Below are 18,773 nucleotides of genomic sequence, written 5' to 3' on the forward strand. Positions count from 1 at the left end.
CCAGTGCGTTCCGATCCTTTTCAGCGCAGCAGTGCCACCTGGTGGATGGCGGAGGAACTACCTTAATAAATCCCGCCCGGACCCGAATCCAGCGCAGAGAACGCGCCGCTGGATCGCGAATGGACCGGGTAAGTAAATCTGCCCCAATATGTTCTAAAACTTTCTAGATTTTAACATTTTCAAGATCTCTGCATGTGTACAAACATCCAGAAGAAGAATCTGTAAGAGCCACAGGCGGAAAATCCCAACATTACTACAGATTTGTCCTTACTGATACATTGTAACAGAATACAGCTTTGAGAAGGTAATAACAGTCCAGAGCTAAGGTTCAACCTCTGAAAGTAGATAACATTGTTTCTATTTACTGACAGCAAGCAGGAAATATCCCCTTTTCCTATAATCCCTGGTAATGACATAGTAGCGAGGCCACGCACCCCGGAGACGCCGCGGCATAGCAGGGTTTGCTGATGGTGTAGAGGAGCGGACTGTCCGGGGATTCTGTATCGGTGAAGTGGAGGTGGTGTCTGCCGATGCGGCCGATCTCGTTCTCCTTCACCTTCATGTGTCGACTGGTTCCAGTCGATTCTCTCGGAAGCTGATCCTTCACCGCAGCGATGTGAACGACGACCGACTGCGAAATACAGAAGCAACTGCTCAGCGTGGACCCCAGGAATATTAGACCCCCCCCCCCAATCCATAGTATTCCCTAATATTTGCCATCCTCATATCACTGCCTTATTATTAAATGAAAATTCAATATCAAATGGGAGAACCTCCTCTTTAAAATGACACCAGAACTGTGTTTCTCTGTCCAATGGTAAATTTGCCCCACTAGGGCTTACTTTTCAACCCTATTCCGAAAAAGCTTAAAAATGAAGCCTAATTTTCAGTTCAGGTCTTATTTTCAGGGTAACGCGGTGTTGGTCCCTACTCATGAATGTCGGTCATTCTCATACACACTAGTCATGGATCCTCAGGCGTCCGATGGAGGCGGCAGCGCCCAAGGTTCTACTCACTTGTCTCTCCGAATAGTTTGGAGGTTCGTGACTGTCAGATAATACAAATTCAAAGGTGTCCTGGAATATTTCTCCCCCGAAATGTCTGTAATAAATCAGACCACGGAACAGATCTCTCTGCAGGAACGTTTCTACTGGAAGTCCTAGACACGAGGTAATGGAGGAAAGGACATTGTATCTCATGAAAAAATGACACAACGTTGCGAATAGTCTTTGTTACAATTCTACAACTATTGGGCCGACTGTAATGTCTCCATGACTACACACAAACCTTATGTAGTCTGGTCACTCGCCCTTCTCTATTAACTCTACAGAATATACCTACTATTTGATTTGATGCATTATGAAGCAAACATACCTTGAGAAGGCTGTAGCTACACTGATGCAGGATCATATCTTGGTTAATCCCTGAGCTGAGTGGTTTTGCTTGATAAAACAATAATACCATTCAGGACCTTGGGAAAGCTGGGACAGACTGGCTGGGACAGACACAGGAGCTTGGAATGACAAATGGCTGCTATGTAAAGCATGACTAGTCAAGCACTAATCAACCTGAGCTGGATGACTCATACACAGCAGCTGGGGGATGGTGCAGCAATTGATTATTCTGTCTGGCAGGAAGAGAAGTGCAGGAGATGATGATGCAATCAGAGAGAAACTCTCCTGCTATGAGAAGCAGCAAAGCAAACACCAGAGCAGAGATAGAAGCCACGGAGCTTCATTATCATAATGTTATATCTGTTTTATCAGCAAAATCACTCAGCTCAGGGATTGAACAAGATATGTTTCTGCATCAGTGTAGCTACAACAGTCTCAATGTATGTTTGCTTCATAATGCATCACATCAAATGGTAGGTTTCCTTTAAAGGGGTTGGCCCTTCATATTCAAAGGTTGCGTGTGGTATTGTAATGAGGCTTGATACCTCATACAGTCAGGGGTGGATGGACAGGGGTGGCATTGGCAGATATTTCTCAGTAGAGTGAGGACAAGGTTCTACCTACCTGGGCCTTCATCAGAATATCTCTTCACCAGCTCTCCGGCTGTTGGGGGCTTTGTGATATTGTAAAGAATGTGGTCATCACTCGAGTCCAAGTCTGACGCCATTAACATGTCTCTCTCTATAGCAATGGCGCCTCCTTCCGTGGCTTCAAACCCAACGTTGTTGACTAGAAATGGGGGGCTGTCGTCTTTAGGAAGGATGTTTATGGGGAACTTATGGCGTATACTGTGTTTGCCATCGTAGATACGGAAGACAACGTAGTCCTTGGTTGTGTCGCTGTCATCGTGGTGGTAGCGGACGACGCCGTCCCTGATGTCCTGCACCGTGAATACGAAAGCCTTCGAGTCTGAGGAAAGAGAAGGGAGAAGCCACTAAGGACACAAGGCCTTGCTCCTTCCACTCACACAGCCAAGGGCAGACATCAGTCTGGAGATGGACCTCCTGCTCTCCGGTATCCTAAGAGACCTCCTTAACATACAGACAGGAGGAAGCGATGGGCCCCCAACCTCATGGGGCCCCAGTTGAACATGTGCCCCCCCCACACCTCCACTAACATAATCACACGAATGAACATTTTTCTGAAAAATTTGAGTTCCTGAAATGCTCTGTGCTGCAGATAGTAGTGAGGTAGGAGCAGGGGCTATTTAAATGTATTGGTATCAGGGCAACCCATGAAAAATCACAAATCACTCACCTTTAACTGTGAGACGTCCATGATGCAATCCGTCTACAGTCACGAGGCGAACAGCATGAAGATTATCATTATCTACAATCTGGAATACATCCCAGGTTATAGGCCGCGACTGTCCCTCCAGTAAGTTCAGACCTGCGTATCAGTACACAAGTAAATTGGTCACTTTCCCCTTGCAAAATCATCACACTCCTTCAGTGAAATACTTTGTATTACCGGAGACCCTGCTCGTTGCAATATGTTCTTCTGAGATTGTGACCTCCTGTCGTCTCCTTCCTCTCCTTAAATTATTACCTAGGTGCTGCCCTCATGAATCTACAAGTCACTTTCTCCTTACAAAATCATCACAATCCTTCAGTGGAATACTCTGTATTACTGGAGACCCAGCTCATTACAATATGTTACACTGAGATTGTGACCTCCTGTCGTCTCCTTCCTCTCCTCATATTATTACCTATGTGCTGCCCTCATGAATCTTCAAGTCACTTTCTCCTTACAAAATCAGCACACTCCTTCCTTGCAATTGCTTTAGAGCCTGTTTGTTACAATATGTTATTCTGAGATTCTGAGATTGTGACCTCCTGTCATCTCCTTCCACTCCTCACATTATTACCTAGCTGCTGTCCTCATGAGTCTACAAGTCACTTTCCCCTTACAAAATCATCACACTCCTTCAGTGGAATACTCTGTATTACTGGACCCTGCTCATTACAATATGTTATACTGAGATTGTGACCTCCTGTCGTCACCTTCACCTCCTCATATTATTACCTATGTGCTGCCCTCATGAATATACAAGTCACTTTCTCCTTACAAAATCAGCACACTCCTTCAGTGGAATACTCTGTATTACTGGACCCTGATCGTTACAATATGTTACACTGAGATTGTGACCTCCTGTTGTCTCTGTCACCTCCTCACATTATTACCTAGGTGCTGCCCTCATGAATATACAAGTCACTTTCTCCTTACAAAATCAGCACACTCCTTCCTTGCAATTGCTTTAGACCCTGTGTCGTTACAATATGTTATTCTGAGATTGTGACCTCCTGTCGTCTCCATTCCCCTCCTTTACATTATGACCGCTCTCCTCATGAGTCTACAAGTCACTTTCCCTCCTCAGAATCAGCACACTCCTCTGCTGGTGAACTCTCCATCCCACAATCTGACCGTTGCTCTTTTTCTCCATTGCTCATTTCAATTGTATTAATTCATTTCGAGGATTTTTTTTTAGATTGTGAGGACAATCTCCAGTCCTCACTAACATCACATGAATGGACAGGTCACTTTCTCCACCAAATTCAGCACATTCCTCTCCTGTTACATTGGGCATTTCCATAACCTAATAATTGCCCATAATGTACGTGGCCCAAATTCATTATATGTCTAAATTTCTATTATTTTGGGGGGGGAAGTTGTGTGATTTAGAGATGATTACTCACCCATATTCCAAGACACTCGAGGAGCATTTGTCTCCGCAGTCCGTATGGAGAAATGGACCATAATTGGGGAACTGGACAGAAAGTGACCATCAATTGCTTCAAATTCCACCTGAAATGAAAAGTCAAGTTACCACCAGCTGGAAAGAACCCGGGTCACTTCATACCGATAATGAAGATTTATACCATTGGACGATATGTCCAACCTGAGCCGGGCCCCATCATAGGCTCTATGGGGCCACACTGCCTGCTGTTTATCCCATACATCCTTAGACGGATACAGTGTGATGAGTCTCACCTCGTAGTTGCGTCTCTCCAGATGGGTCGTGTTTGGGGGCTGATAGGCTATTTTCATCTCATGAAGGTCCTGCCATGTGAAAGATGTAACAGGTTTGGTTTGGTCATCCAGGTGTGTGATGAAACCACTAGGGGGCGCTTTACTGATCCTAAACACAAGCTTGTGCTTAGGAGTCTCATCGTCTTCAGCGTCCAGAGTGGCCGTGGTGAGTGGGGTGAGGATAAACTGGTCAATCTCCAAAATAAAACTAGGCATGAAGGCGGCACGAGGGGGGGTGTTAGGCACCGCTCCAGAGATTTTTACCGGAATCCATAGATTCTGTGACTGGAAGCAAAATAGAGGCAACTGGATTAAATGGCTAAATTTACAAGACAAGAAAGTTACTTTATGAGATACATAACATATCACTCAATAAGCCTCAATAGATGCTGAGAGGAGAAAATGTACAAAAAAAGTAAAATGAAGCAAAACAAACAAAAATAAAAACCAGGGAGAAAATAATGAAGATGAAGGAGAGGAAAACAAATAGAAGAATATAGAACAGAAGAGAACAAGTCGAGAAAGGAAACAATGATTAAAATTCTTGAGGAGAAATAAAAGAATAAAATATCAAAGATGTAAAAGAGGAAGATGAGCGAGAAATAGAGGAAGGAAATAGAGAGAAATAGAGAAGAGGAAAAGAGAGCAAAATGTGGAACAAAATAAGAATATTACAGGTAAACAACGGGAAGAACAGGAAGAAGTTCGAGAGAAAACCTACAGGATAAAAGTGAAAAACAAAGAAAAGACTTAAAGAAGAAGAGAGAGAGAAGGAGATGGGAAATCATGAAGAAGTTCAACAAAAGACGAAGAAGAGGAAACACAATTAAAAGATGAAGATGAGGAACAAGGAGAGGAAGAGAAGCTACGAGAGAGATGAAGAAGAGAAGAAGAAAACAATGAAGATGAAGAGGAGGAGAAGAAAAGGAAAATAAGAAAAAGGGTGTAAAAAAGGAAAGGGGAAATTATCAACATAAAAAGAAAGAAGGAAAAAGAAGATGAGGAAGAGGAAAAGAAACAAAAAGATCCTGGAGACAGGGGAAGAAGACGTTCAGGCACATTTACTTACCCAGTCCTGTCGCGATCCCGCGCCGCGTTGTCCGACGAGGATTCGGGTCTTCCAGCGAATTACTAAGGTCGTACGCCCGAGTTACTGTATCCGTCGCTTCTGCCCCGAGGTCCCCGGAGTTCACCTTCTTCTTCCCGGTGCATGAAGCGCGTTGTTCGAATCCTTCGGGTTGTCCAATAGCCCACCCCCGATTTCTGTCGCGTGCAAGCCAGCGCCGATGCACCAAAATCCAGGAGCAATTCGGCACAAAACGGAAATCGCCGGGAAACCCGATGAAAATGTGTCCGACTGACCCTTAGTAAATGAGCCCCAATGAAGGGAATGTGAAAGAATGAGGAGAAAAAGAAGATGAAGAATAAGAAAAATAAAACGAAGAGAAGGCACAAGAGATGGGTACAAGAGGAGGAAACAGAGAAATAGGAAGGAGAGAAAGATGAAAAAATGGTGGAGGTGAAGAAAGAGAAGAAAAGAAAGAACATAAAAAATAAATACAAAATGACAAAAGGAAGACGATAAAGATGCAAAAGAAACTGAGGTCTTATCTGACCTGCAGTTGTTTCCGGTTGTCCTGACTGCGATATTCTATCTGGAGAGGGATGAAATCCACGTCTGGAGAGGGAGGACTCAGATGTTCATATCTGATCCCCATCCCCAAAAAATCAGCACAGTTGGTTTTTAGAAGTTTCATTTCCTTGAATCCAGGATGACAGGCCTTGTTCCCCGAACAGCGCACTCGCTCTTGTCTGTCTGAGTGAAACACATACGATAGAATAAAACATGATCAAGTGATGAACGCTACATCAGAAGAAGCGGAGATCTGCTCTGCTGACCATGGCTAGTAGTTAATTCAATGTACCTAAATGTGTGTCCATGAGTTAAGGAGATCCAACCTTTTGGTTGGTCTGGACATTATAGATCTCTAATTGGCTGGGCTCAATACTCTTTAGGTGACCACCTTTGACCTTCTAGGTTTATCTTGGTCTTCCAGTGAACACCTTTGGCCTTCTTAGTTTACAATGGTCTTCAGGTGAACACCGTTGACCTTCTAGGTTTATCATGGTCTTCAGGTGACCACCTTTGGCCTTCTTAGTTTACAATGGTCTTCAGGTAACCACCTTTGACCTTCTAGGTTTATCATGGTCTTCAGGCAACTACCTTTGACCTTCTCAATTTATTATGGTCTTCAGGTGACCACCTTTGGCCTTCTTAGTTTACAATGGTCTTCAGATGAACACCTTTGACCTTCTAGGTTTATCATGGTCTTCAGGCGACTACCTTTGACCTTCTCAATTTATTATGGTCTTCAGGTGACCACCTATGGCCTTCTTAGTTTTCAATGGTCTTCAGTTAACCACCTTTGACCTTCTTGGTTCCCAATGGTCTTTAGGTGACCAACTTTGACCATCTTGGTTGACCTGCCTAAAATGTCCCACATATTAATGCCAATATGGAAGTGGACCCAGTTTTTAGTAATTTTATACTCACAGCTCCTCAGTCGTAAGTTCTCTGTAGAACCCGCTAAAAGTTTACTGTCTCGTATTGTTTCTTCTACGACAACTTGTCCATAACCTGGAAGATTTAAGTCGGACACAAGAGTCCGGACCACACAACTCGCTCCAGGTCTTTCTGAGCTTGGCTTGAATGACAGAATGTTCTTATCCAGGGGTTTGGAGGAAATCCCATAAAACTCTGGAACTTCTAAGGAGTTCTGCAGCACTGCAATACTAGTCATGGGCTCAACAACTTTTACTTCAAGTATCACACTTTCCACAATGGTCTCCTGCTCAGAAAACCTAAAGTAGAAGAGAAATATGGCAAAAAATATGAAGTTTCATATGAATTGACTTGGAAACATAGCGCCAAAAGCTGAAACATCAGAATATGAACTGGATCTTTCCTTGAGGAACATCAACTATCCACATCAATAACTGTGCCACCACTGACACCCTCGCCAATCATTAGAACAGGGGAAATGACTCCTGAGACCCTCATTGACTAGTTGAAGAGTTGAACCCAAGATCCCAGGTGACTACCTACCTCCCCACCCCCCATGGTCATATCTATACAGTCGTGAGGTCACATGGTGCAGTCCTCTGATAGGAAGCAGGTTTGGGTGAAGCTTTGCTTGTGGGTGACTTTCATGTCACCAGATAACTTTGACTTGTGAGCAGAGACTTCATATCTTGCCTAAACAACTTCCTCTTCTAAATACATTTATGTTTCATAAAACCGACAGATCTGAGACGCGCGGCACAAATCAGCGACATCACAAGCGCAGCCCCCGGGGCCGTTCTCTGTGGTGACTGCCTGGAGAGTATAACATGACTCCAATATGATGGAGAAACATCATGAATCATATGGAAAGTGAGAGTCGTCCATTCTTCGCATGGTTATTAAAGGAAATCTACCATGGAAATCCATCCTGATAACCCAGGGACATTACTCATAGATCCAGGCACCAGGACTGTGGTATCTTCTGATATTTGTTATCCATGGATACATCCATTTCCCCGTGTGCATACACTTACCTGTAGACCCGAAGCATGACGTGGTCCTCATCCAGGAGCGGGGAGCCGTTATGGGAATATTTCACCTCTTCAGACAGGAAATGGCAGTCAAATCCCTGAAAACAAATAGAAGGTCAAAAACTGACCTATCTGGGCCACCGTAGACATGTTTTAGAGTTGCTACATAAAGTAGGGTGGAAATATAAAAATTAAGAAGGGGACCTTCTACTAAGTATTGATGGCGCTTCCACCCTCCTCCCAATATCTGTTACTTAGTGAAGCATGGCTCGGACTCTTGTCCCCCTTTCCTGTGATTGATTATTGGTTCCCCATCATACATGGGTGTCAGGACCGACTATGGTACATAAGGTCTTCACCCACCTGAGGAGACAGAGTCCCTACTCTTTGGCTCGTGGGCTCATTCATTACCACTTCTACCCTGCAGGACTCTTTCTCTGCTGGGATCCTGAAACTCAAATCCTTTTCGGTGATGTAAACAGTTTGTCCTCTCCCCACGTGGAGACCATTGTTAGTCAGGACAAGGCTGGAGGCCTCTGCCGCTTCCTGGGTCCATAGATGGAGGAGGACAAGAACTTTCCACAAGTTTCCTGCAGAAGCCATCTTCAAAGATGAGGAGGAGGAGTTCTAGATATCCTAGAAGAAATCAGAAATTATGACATAAAGTCTTGTAAGGGAAGAAAGACACCGACAATGAACCTAAATACAAAACAATAGTACTTTATTGATCCCCTGAGAGATATGGTCAAAAGTTGTAACTTTCGGAAAAGTTGATACTTTTTTGTGTAAATTGTACAAATCAGAAAATGAATTGCTGCCTGTTGGACAATGGAGTGCTATCTTTTGGACATTAGAGTGCTGCCTGTAGGACAGCGGAGCGCTGCCTGTTGGATATTGGATTGCTGCCTGTTCGACGTTAGAGTTCTGCCTGTTGGACATTGGAGCGTTGCCTGTTGGAAGATGGAGTGCAGTCTGTTGGACAATGGAGTGCTGCCTGTTGAACATTGGAGTGCTGCCTGTTGAACATTGGAGTGCTGCCTGTTGGCAATTGGAGCGCTACCTGTTGGACAATGGAGTGCTGCCTGTTGGACATTGGAGTGCTGCCTGTTGGACAATGGAGTGCTGCCTGTTGGACATATGATTGCTACCTGTTGGACAATGGAGTTCTGCCTGTTGGACAATGGAGTGCTGCATGTTGGACATATGATTGGTGCCTGTTGGACATATGATTGGTGCCTGTTGGACATATGATTGGTGCCTGTTGGACATATGATTGGTGCCTGTTGGACAATGGAGTTCTGCCTGTTGGACAATGGAGTGCTGCCTTTTGGACATTGGAGTGCTGCATGTTGGACATATGATTGGTGCCTGTTGGACATATGATTGGTGCCTGTTGGACATTGGAGTGCTGCCTGTTGGACATATGATTGGTGCCTGTTGGACATATGATTGGTGCCTGTTGAACAATGGAGTGCTGCATGTTGAACATTGGAGTGCTGCCTGTTGGACATTGGAGTGCTGCCTGTTGGACATATGATTGCTACCTGTTGGACAATGGAGTTCTGCCTGTTGGACAATGGAGTGCTGCCTGTTGGACATTGGAGTGCTGCATGTTGGACATATGATTGGTGCCTGTTGGACATATGATTGGTGTCTGTTGGACATATGATTGGTGCCTGTTGGACATTGGAGTGCTGCCTGTTGGACATATGATTGGTGCCTGTTGAACAATGGAGTGCTGCCTGTTGGACAATGGAGTGCTGCCTGCCATTTACACAACTTTACACACACATTCACTTACTTTTACTGCATGAAAGGTCCAGATGTTGGGACAGGGCCAAAGCCCAGGAGCAGAATTATTGCAAAAAAACAGATGATGTCACATTTGAATATATCCACAGGGACCCAACACTTTGTTTTTGTTAATATTTGTTATTAGCACCCTCCACCATAGACAGTGGGGGTTGGGGTGCCCGGTCCCCTCTCTCATCTATTGATATAGGTTGATCGGCTCATGAGTTCAGCACAGAGTTGGCCTACAGTGTGGCAGCTGGTAGCACATACTAGAGGAGTGAGGGGAGTATGTGCTGCCTTACTTTATCCTCCTCCTACGTCCTCTTCTCTTTGGTAGAGCTTTGTCCCTGCTTCCCAGAGCTGTCGGGCAGAGAGATGGGGGAGGGGCACATCACGAAGGAGAAAAGCACATGGAAAGTAGTAGCATTTTCCTTTCTGTTCCGTTCCAAGGATGCGTTGGAGTGTCTGGATCGGGGAACGGGACTCGGATGGGTGTGTAAATGTGCCCCTTTGTGTGTATATGAACATGTATGTGTATAACTATGTGTGTAGATGTGTAAACATGTGTGTGAATATGAATGAGTGCATGTATGTACTGTATGTATGTACTGTATGTACAAATCTTAGGCCTCATGTACACAGGGTAAGTCTGGAGACCATTTCAGCCTGGTCCAATTGGTGGGGGGGGGGGGAGGGCCGCCACTCATGCACAATAGATGTCAATCGCAGAAAAGCTCATTGGCTGGCTGTGGCAGGGTAATAGTCCTCTAGCGGGAACCAGTAGTACCACAGTCTGGTCAGCTAGGCAGGAATCAATCTCCAGGGAGCCAAATCGGCTCTGCTGCATAAGCAGCATGACAATGACAAGTTCTGCAGCTCGCATACGAATCTCAAGAAAAAGACTAAGAACAAAGACCCTGAACTCCAGAACTGAGCCTGTATTTATAGACTTTCACTAACTCTAGAAGTTTCTAGGTGAAGCAGCCAATCACAGCCTGATACACCTCAGGAAAGTTACAAAAGTTGCATTTATAGCATAAAAACAACAGTAACTCTTTTGTAGCAGCACAGTCTCAACAGCATTCTCTTTTTAAACAATAGATGGCAGAATGTATTAATACATCATAATTAAGCAGGATAATGGCTCTTAAAGGACCCAGCCATAAAGGTGGTATGGGAGAGGTCTGCAGCCCTCTCCAGCCAGTCACAGGACCCTAACTGCAGGACATCACATGAGATAGATCCCTTTTGCTACGGAATTTCTTTACAGCGCACCCATAGGAGGAAGCGAGCATTACACCAAATCTATTGAAATCACTGAACTCTCTATGCAATGTAATACATGTTGATTGCTTTACAGCAGAAATGTTCACGTCATGATTACCCCACTGGCTGGATACACATGAAATGAAGTGTTTCCATCAGAAACCTCTTAGATGCCGGAGTTAGCATTAACAGGTTCAAGCCTTCATATCCCTCCAATACAGACACAGAGTGGTCATAAGACATCCAAGCGACTGCTATTACAAACACAAGCATCTCAAAGATGAGACATTGGGGCTCATTTACTAAGGGTCCGAATCGTGCACTTTCGTGGGGTTTCCAGACGATTTCCGATTTGCCTTGAATTACCCCGGGATTTTGGTGCACGCGATCGGATTTTGGCGCTTTCACGCGACAGAAATCGGGGGTGTGGCCGTCTGACTACCCGACGGATTCGGAAAAACAGCGGAATTTAAAAAAGAATTCGTGTCGCAAGATCAGCACTTACATGCACCGGGACGAAGAAGGTGAACTCTGGCGGACCTCGGGGCAGCAGCGACACCTATTGGACATTGGGTGCACGGACCTTAGTGAAACCCGGCAGACCCGAATCCTCGTCGGAGAAAACGCCACTGGATCGCGACTGGACCGGGTAAGTAAATGTGCGCTGTAATGACCTCATACTGGAGGTTATTAAAGGGATGTAAACATGGGGATCCGGGGTCTAATGACTATTTGAGTTGTGAAGATGAGTTGTGTTTGTCATGTGTTGGGTTAAAGTATAAGACGCGATGTTCTGCAGTGACACATTCAGCTCTGCAGACTCTGGAGATCCCAATATGTGAGCAATTATGGAGTCATCAGCTGGAATGGAAACCAGTACATCCTTCATTGGCACGCGTCCCTCGCCCCGGCCCCAGCGCTGAATTTCACTGGAAATACGTCCTAATAACTTATTCATCACCGCGTCTCCGGGATTGTGCAGTGGACTTTGGCGTAGTGTTAGTGTGTAATCTCCCGGACCCACAAGTCTACTTATTGAACTCAGCGCCATGAATTATTAAAGGCTTCCTATCTGCTCGGATGAGCGGCATCACTGCTATCACCAAGGGGCACCCAGCTTTCCATGTACAGGGTGAAGTCCGCTGCACCTGCAGGTCAGCAGTTTGGCCTCCAGATAGTAACAAGTAACCGCAAACGTGATCTATAGACGACTAGAGCTCCATTAATAAGACGAGTAATGGAATGGCCGCCCGGAGGAGACGTCAGGATCTGGCAGGGAAGGGTTCAGCTGAGGACGACTAATGCATATTTATTCTACTTTTCTACAGTTGTCAGCAAAATAAACATTTTGTTTATTTAATTTTTAAATGTATCAATTTGTGTTTTTCTGGGAGAAGCCGAATTGGAGACATTATAACAGCAGTGTTTATAGAACCTTATCAGTGTGCTTATAGTAGTGTTACTGGTCTATGGATTATGGCTGCAGAATAGTGAGTGCAGCTCTGGGGTATAATACAGGATGTAACTCAGGATCAGTACAGGAGAAGTAATGTCATGTATGTACACAGTGACTGCACCAGCAGAATAGTGAGTGCAGCTCTGGGGTATAATACAGGATGTAACTCAGGATCAGTACAGGATAAGTAATGTCATGTATGTACACAGTGACTGCACCAGCAGCAGAATAGTGAGTGCAGCTCTGGGGTATAATACAGGATGTAACTCAGGATCAGTACAGGATAAGTAATGTCATGTATGTATACAGTGACTGCACCAGCAGCAGAATAGTGAGTGCAGCTCTGGAGTATAATACAGGATGTAACTCAGGATCAGTACAGGATAAGTAATGTCATGTATGTACACAGTGACTGCACCAGCAGCAGAATAGTGAGTGCAGCGCTGGGATATAATACAGGATGTAACTCAGGATCAGTACAGGATAAGTAATGTCATGTATGTACACAGTGACTGCACCAGCAGCAGAATAGTGAGTGCAGCTCTGGGGTATAATACAGGATGTAACTCAGGATCAGTACAGGATAAGTAATGTCATGTATGTACACAGTGACTACACCAGCAGCAGAATAGTGAGTGCAGCTCTGGGGTATAATACAGGATGTAACTCGGGATCAGTACAGGATAAGTAATGTCATGTATGTACACAGTGACTGCACCAGCAGAATAGTGAGTGCAGCTCTGGGGTATAATACAGGATGTAACTCAGGATCAGTACAGGATAAGTAATGTCATGTATGTACACAGTGACTACACCAGCAGCAGAATAGTGAGTGCAGCTCTGGGGTATAATACAGGATGTAACTCAGGATCAGTACAGGATAAGTAATGTCATGTATGTACACAGTGACTGCACCAGCAGCAGAATAGTGAGTGCAGCTCTGGAGTATAATACAGAATGTAACTCAGGATCAGTACAGGATAAGTAATGTCATGTATGTACACAGTGACTGCACCAGCAGAATAGTGAGTGCAGCTCTGGGGTATAATACAGGATGTAACTCAGGATCAGTACAGGATAAGTAATGTCATGTATGTACACAGTGACTGCACCAGCAGCAGAATAGTGAGTGCAGCTCTGGGGTATAATACATAGTGCTGTGCTGTTCCCTGACATTAGTTGATGCCCCTCAGTCACTGCTCTGATTCTCTCTTTTCTTGCTGTAGCTCAGATACTGAATCTATTTATGACCAGATTAGTGTAAATCCTCGTTAGTCTCATTTATCCTCTTTGTGACATTTTTTTGTGTTTGCATTAATTCTCCAATTATGAAGAAAAATGAGTATTTTTCCTCTTTATCTTAAATCTTATCTGTGGATGTTCTGAGCCAAACACTAATCAGTAATAACATTGGAGCGATCCGTTCCTGTGTCGCGCTCAGTAAATACGCTGTGACCGGCGCTGATTGGGGTCTTGTTTTACGAGTAGCGGCCGCTGTGCAGTGGAAGGTCAGAATAATGGATAAATAAATGTGCCATTCTTTACTTATTTTACTGCCTCATTCTCTCCAGTTAATTGCTTGTCATTTTAATATTACTTAATCGCTTATAAGTCTCTTTGACTCCGACCAAAACGCTGCACTTGCAATTCATGGTGCATTTCGGAGCCAAGATGGCAGCAAGTTCTTTGGCCGCGTGTCCAAGGCACAATAAAAATGATTGGGGCTAATGAAATGACTCGCCGTCCGCGCGTCCCCTGCCAAGTCCTGCGCTCAATCTTTACTTATTGTAGAACAATGCAAAACAGAGACGTACATTACACAGACTGCAAATACGGGTCATTACAGAGAAGGCACAAAGTATAACAAAGTGACGCTAAACAATATTAACTCTATAAATGAACAAAGGAACGGAAGCAGAATGATGGCTGGAGGAATCAAAAGATAAACTGTACAACCAAACATCTGACCATACATCTCATCCACAGAAATGGCAAACCCAAACAACAATCATCCTAAATAATATAATACAGGACCACATATGTACAGGAATATAACTACTATAATACTGCTCCCCTATATACAGGAATATAACTACTATAATACTGCCCCCTATGTACAAGAATATAACTACTATAATACTGCCCTCTATGTACAAGAATATAACTACTATAATACTGCCCCCTATGTACAGGAATATAACTACTATAATACTGCTCCCCTATATACAGGAATATAACTACTATAATACTGCCCCCTATGTACAAGAATATAACTACTATAATACTGCCCTCTATGTACAAGAATATAACTACTATAATACTGCCCCCTGTGTACAAGAATATAACTACTATAATACTGCCCCCTATGTACAAGAATATAATTACTATAATACAGCCCCCTATGTACAGGAATATAACTACTATAATACTGCCCCCTATGTACAAGAATATAACTACTATAATACTGCCTCCTATGTACAAGAATATAACTACTATAATACTGCCCCCTATGTACAAGAATATAACTACTATAATACTGCCCTCTATATACAAGAATATAACTACTATAATACTGCCCCCTATGTACAAGAATATAATTACTATAATACAGCCCCCTATGTACAGGAATATAACTACTATAATACTGCCCCCTATATACAAGAATATAACTACTATAATACTGCCCCCTATGTACAAGAATATAACTACTATAATACTGCCCCCTATGTACAAGAATATAACTACTATAATACTGCTCCCCTATATACAGGAATATAACTACTATAATACTGCCCCCTATGTACAAGAATATAACTACTATAATACTGCCCCCTATGTACAGGAATATAACTACTATAATACTGCCCCATATGTACAAGAATATAACTACTATAATACTGTCCCATATGTACAAGAATATAACTACTATAATACTGCCCCATATGTACAAGAATATAACTACTATAATACTGCCCCCTATGTACAAGAATATAACTACTATAATACTGCCCCCTATGTACAAGAATATAATTACTATAATACAGCCCCCTATGTACAGGAATATAACTACTATAATACTGCCCCCTATGTACAAGAATATAACTACTATAATACTGCCTCCTATGTACAAGAATATAACTACTATAATACTGCCCCCTATGTACAAGAATATAACTACTATAATACTGCCCTCTATATACAAGAATATAACTACTATAATACTGCCCCCTATGTACAAGAATATAATTACTATAATACAGCCCCCTATGTACAGGAATATAACTACTATAATACTGCCCCCTATGTACAAGAATATAACTACTATAATACTGCCCCCTATGTACAAGAATATAACTACTATAATACTGCCCCCTATGTACAAGAATATAACTACTATAATACTGCTCCCCTATATACAGGAATATAACTACTATAATACTGCCCCCTATGTACAAGAATATAACTACTATAATACTGCCCCCTATGTACAAGAATATAACTACTATAATACTGTCCCATATGTACAAGAATATAACTACTATAATACTGCCCCATATGTACAAGAATATAACTACTATAATACTGCCCCCTATGTACAAGAATATAACTACTATAATACTGCCCCATATGTACAAGAATATAACTACTATAATACTGCCCCCTATGTACAGGAATATAACTACTATAATACTGCTCCCTATGTACAAGAATATAACTACTATAATACTGCTCCCTATGTACAGGAATATAACTACTATAATTCTGCTTCCTATGTACAGGAATATAACTACAATAATACTGCCCCCTATGTACAAGAATATAACTACTATAATACTGCCCCTATGTACAGGAATATAACTACTATAATACTGCCCCCTATGTACAAGAATATAACTACTATAATACTGCCCCCTATGTACAGGAATATAACTACTATAATACTGCTCCTTATGTACAAGAATATAACTACTATAATACTGCCCCCTATGTACAAGAATATAACTACTATAATACTGCCCCCTATGTACAAGAATATAACTACTATAATACTGGCCCCTATGTACAGGAATATAACTACTATAATACTGCCCCCTATATACAGAAATATAACTACTATAATACTGCCCCCTATGTACAGGAATATAACTACTATAATACTGGCCCCTATGTACAGGAATATAACTACTATAATACTGCCCCCTATGTACAGGAATATAACTACTATAATACTGCCCCCTATGTACAGGAATATAACTACTATAATACTGCCCCCTATGTACAGGAATATAACTACTATAATACTGCCCCATATGTACAAGACTATAACTACTATAATACTGTCCCCTATGTACAGGACTATAACTACTATAATACTGCCTCCCTATGTACAGGAATATAACTACTATAATACTGCCCCCTATGTACAGGAATATAACTACTATAATACTGCCCCTATGTACAGGAATATAACTACTATAATACTGCCCCCTATGTACAGGAATATAACTACTATAATACTGCCCCATATGTACAAGACTATAACTGCTATAATACTGTCCCCTATGTACAGGACTATAACTACTATAATACTGCCTCCCTATGTACAAGAATATAACTACTATAATACTGCCCCATATGTACAAGACTATAACTACTATAATACTGTCCCCTATGTACAGGAATATAACTACTATAATACTGCCCCCTATGTACAGGAATATAACTACTATAATACTGTCCCCTATGTACAAGAATATAACTACTATAATACTGTCCCCTATGTATAAGAATATAACTACTATAATACTGCCCCCTATGTACAGGAATATAACTACTATAATACTGCCCCTATGTACAGGAATATAACTACTATAATACTGCCCCCTATGTACAAGAATATAACTACTATAATACTGCCCCCTATGTACAAGGATATAACTACTATAATACTGCCCCCTATGTACAGGAATATAACTACTATAATACTGCCCCCTATGTACAGGAATATAACTACTATAATACTGCCCCCTATGTACAGGAATATAACTACTATAATACTGCCACCTATGTACAAGGATATAACTACTATAATACTGCCCCCTATGTACAGGAATATAACTACTATAATACTGCCCCCTATGTACAGGAATATAACTACTGTAATACTGCCCCCTATGTACAGGAATATAACTACTATAATACTGCCCCCTATGTACAAGAATATAACTGCTATAATACTGCCCCCTATGTACAAGAATATAACTGCTATAACACTGCCCCCTATGTACAAGAATATCACTACTATAATACTGCCCCCTATGTACAGGAATATAACTACTATAATACTGCCCCCTATGTACAGGAATATAACTACTATAATACTGCCCCCTATGTACAGGAATATAACTACTATAATACTGCCCCCCTATGTACAAGAATATAACTACTATAATACTGCCCCTATGTACAGGAATATAACTACTATAATACTGCTCCCTATGTACATGAATATAACTACTATAATACTGCCTCCTATGTACAGGTATATAACTACTATAATACTGCCCCCTATGTACAGGAATATAACTACTATAATACTGCCTCCTATGTACAGGTATATAACTACTATAATACTGCCCCCTATGTACAAGAATATAACTACTATAATACTGCCCCCTATGTACAAGAATATAACTACTATAATACTCCCCCCTATGTACATGAATATAACTACTATAATACTGCTCCCTATGTACAAGAATATAACTACTATAATACTGCCCCCTATGCACAGGAATATAACTACTATAATACTGCCCCTATGTACAGGAATATAACTACTATAATACTGCCCCCTATGTACAAGAATATAACTACTATAATACTGCCCCCTATGTACAGGAATATAACTACTATAATACTGCCCCCTATGTACAAGAATATAACTACTATAATACTGCCCCCATGTACAAGAATATAACTACTATATTACTGCCCCCTATGTACAAGAATATAACTACTATAATACTGCCCCCTATGTACAGGAATATAACTACTATAATACTGCCCCCTATGTACAAGAATATAACTACTATAATACTGCCCCCTATGTACAAGAATATAACTACTATATTACTGCCCCCTATGTACAAGAATATAACTACTATAATACTGCCCCC

General features: G+C 42.1%; 1 protein-coding gene across 2 annotated transcripts in view; it reads right to left on the minus strand.

Annotated features, from left to right (window-relative positions):
• Positions 1–18,773, minus strand: part of LOC140105206 (FRAS1-related extracellular matrix protein 1-like) — a 147,063-nt gene that overhangs the window by 121,739 nt on the left and 6,551 nt on the right. Inside the window, exons 2-11 of one of the 2 annotated variants that reach the window (XM_072129162.1) lie at positions 8,442–8,714; positions 8,082–8,176; positions 7,039–7,346; positions 6,101–6,300; positions 4,446–4,769; positions 4,151–4,259; positions 2,712–2,843; positions 2,019–2,363; positions 1,017–1,159; positions 435–631 (exon numbers count right to left, since the gene is read on the minus strand). In XM_072129162.1, coding sequence (XP_071985263.1) covers positions 435–631; positions 1,017–1,159; positions 2,019–2,363; positions 2,712–2,843; positions 4,151–4,259; positions 4,446–4,769; positions 6,101–6,300; positions 7,039–7,346; positions 8,082–8,176; positions 8,442–8,681 — 2,093 coding nt within the window. In that variant the 5' untranslated portion in view covers positions 8,682–8,714. Of the gene's footprint in view, positions 1–434; positions 632–1,016; positions 1,160–2,018; positions 2,364–2,711; positions 2,844–4,150; positions 4,260–4,445; positions 4,770–6,100; positions 6,301–7,038; positions 7,347–8,081; positions 8,177–8,441; positions 8,715–18,773 lie in introns of those variants that run through there. The other variant, XM_072129163.1, reaches the window with a different exon arrangement.

The sequence above is a fragment of the Engystomops pustulosus genome, chromosome 10 (assembly GCF_040894005.1).
Source record: "Engystomops pustulosus chromosome 10, aEngPut4.maternal, whole genome shotgun sequence".
Taxonomy (NCBI): Eukaryota; Metazoa; Chordata; class Amphibia; order Anura; family Leptodactylidae; genus Engystomops; species Engystomops pustulosus.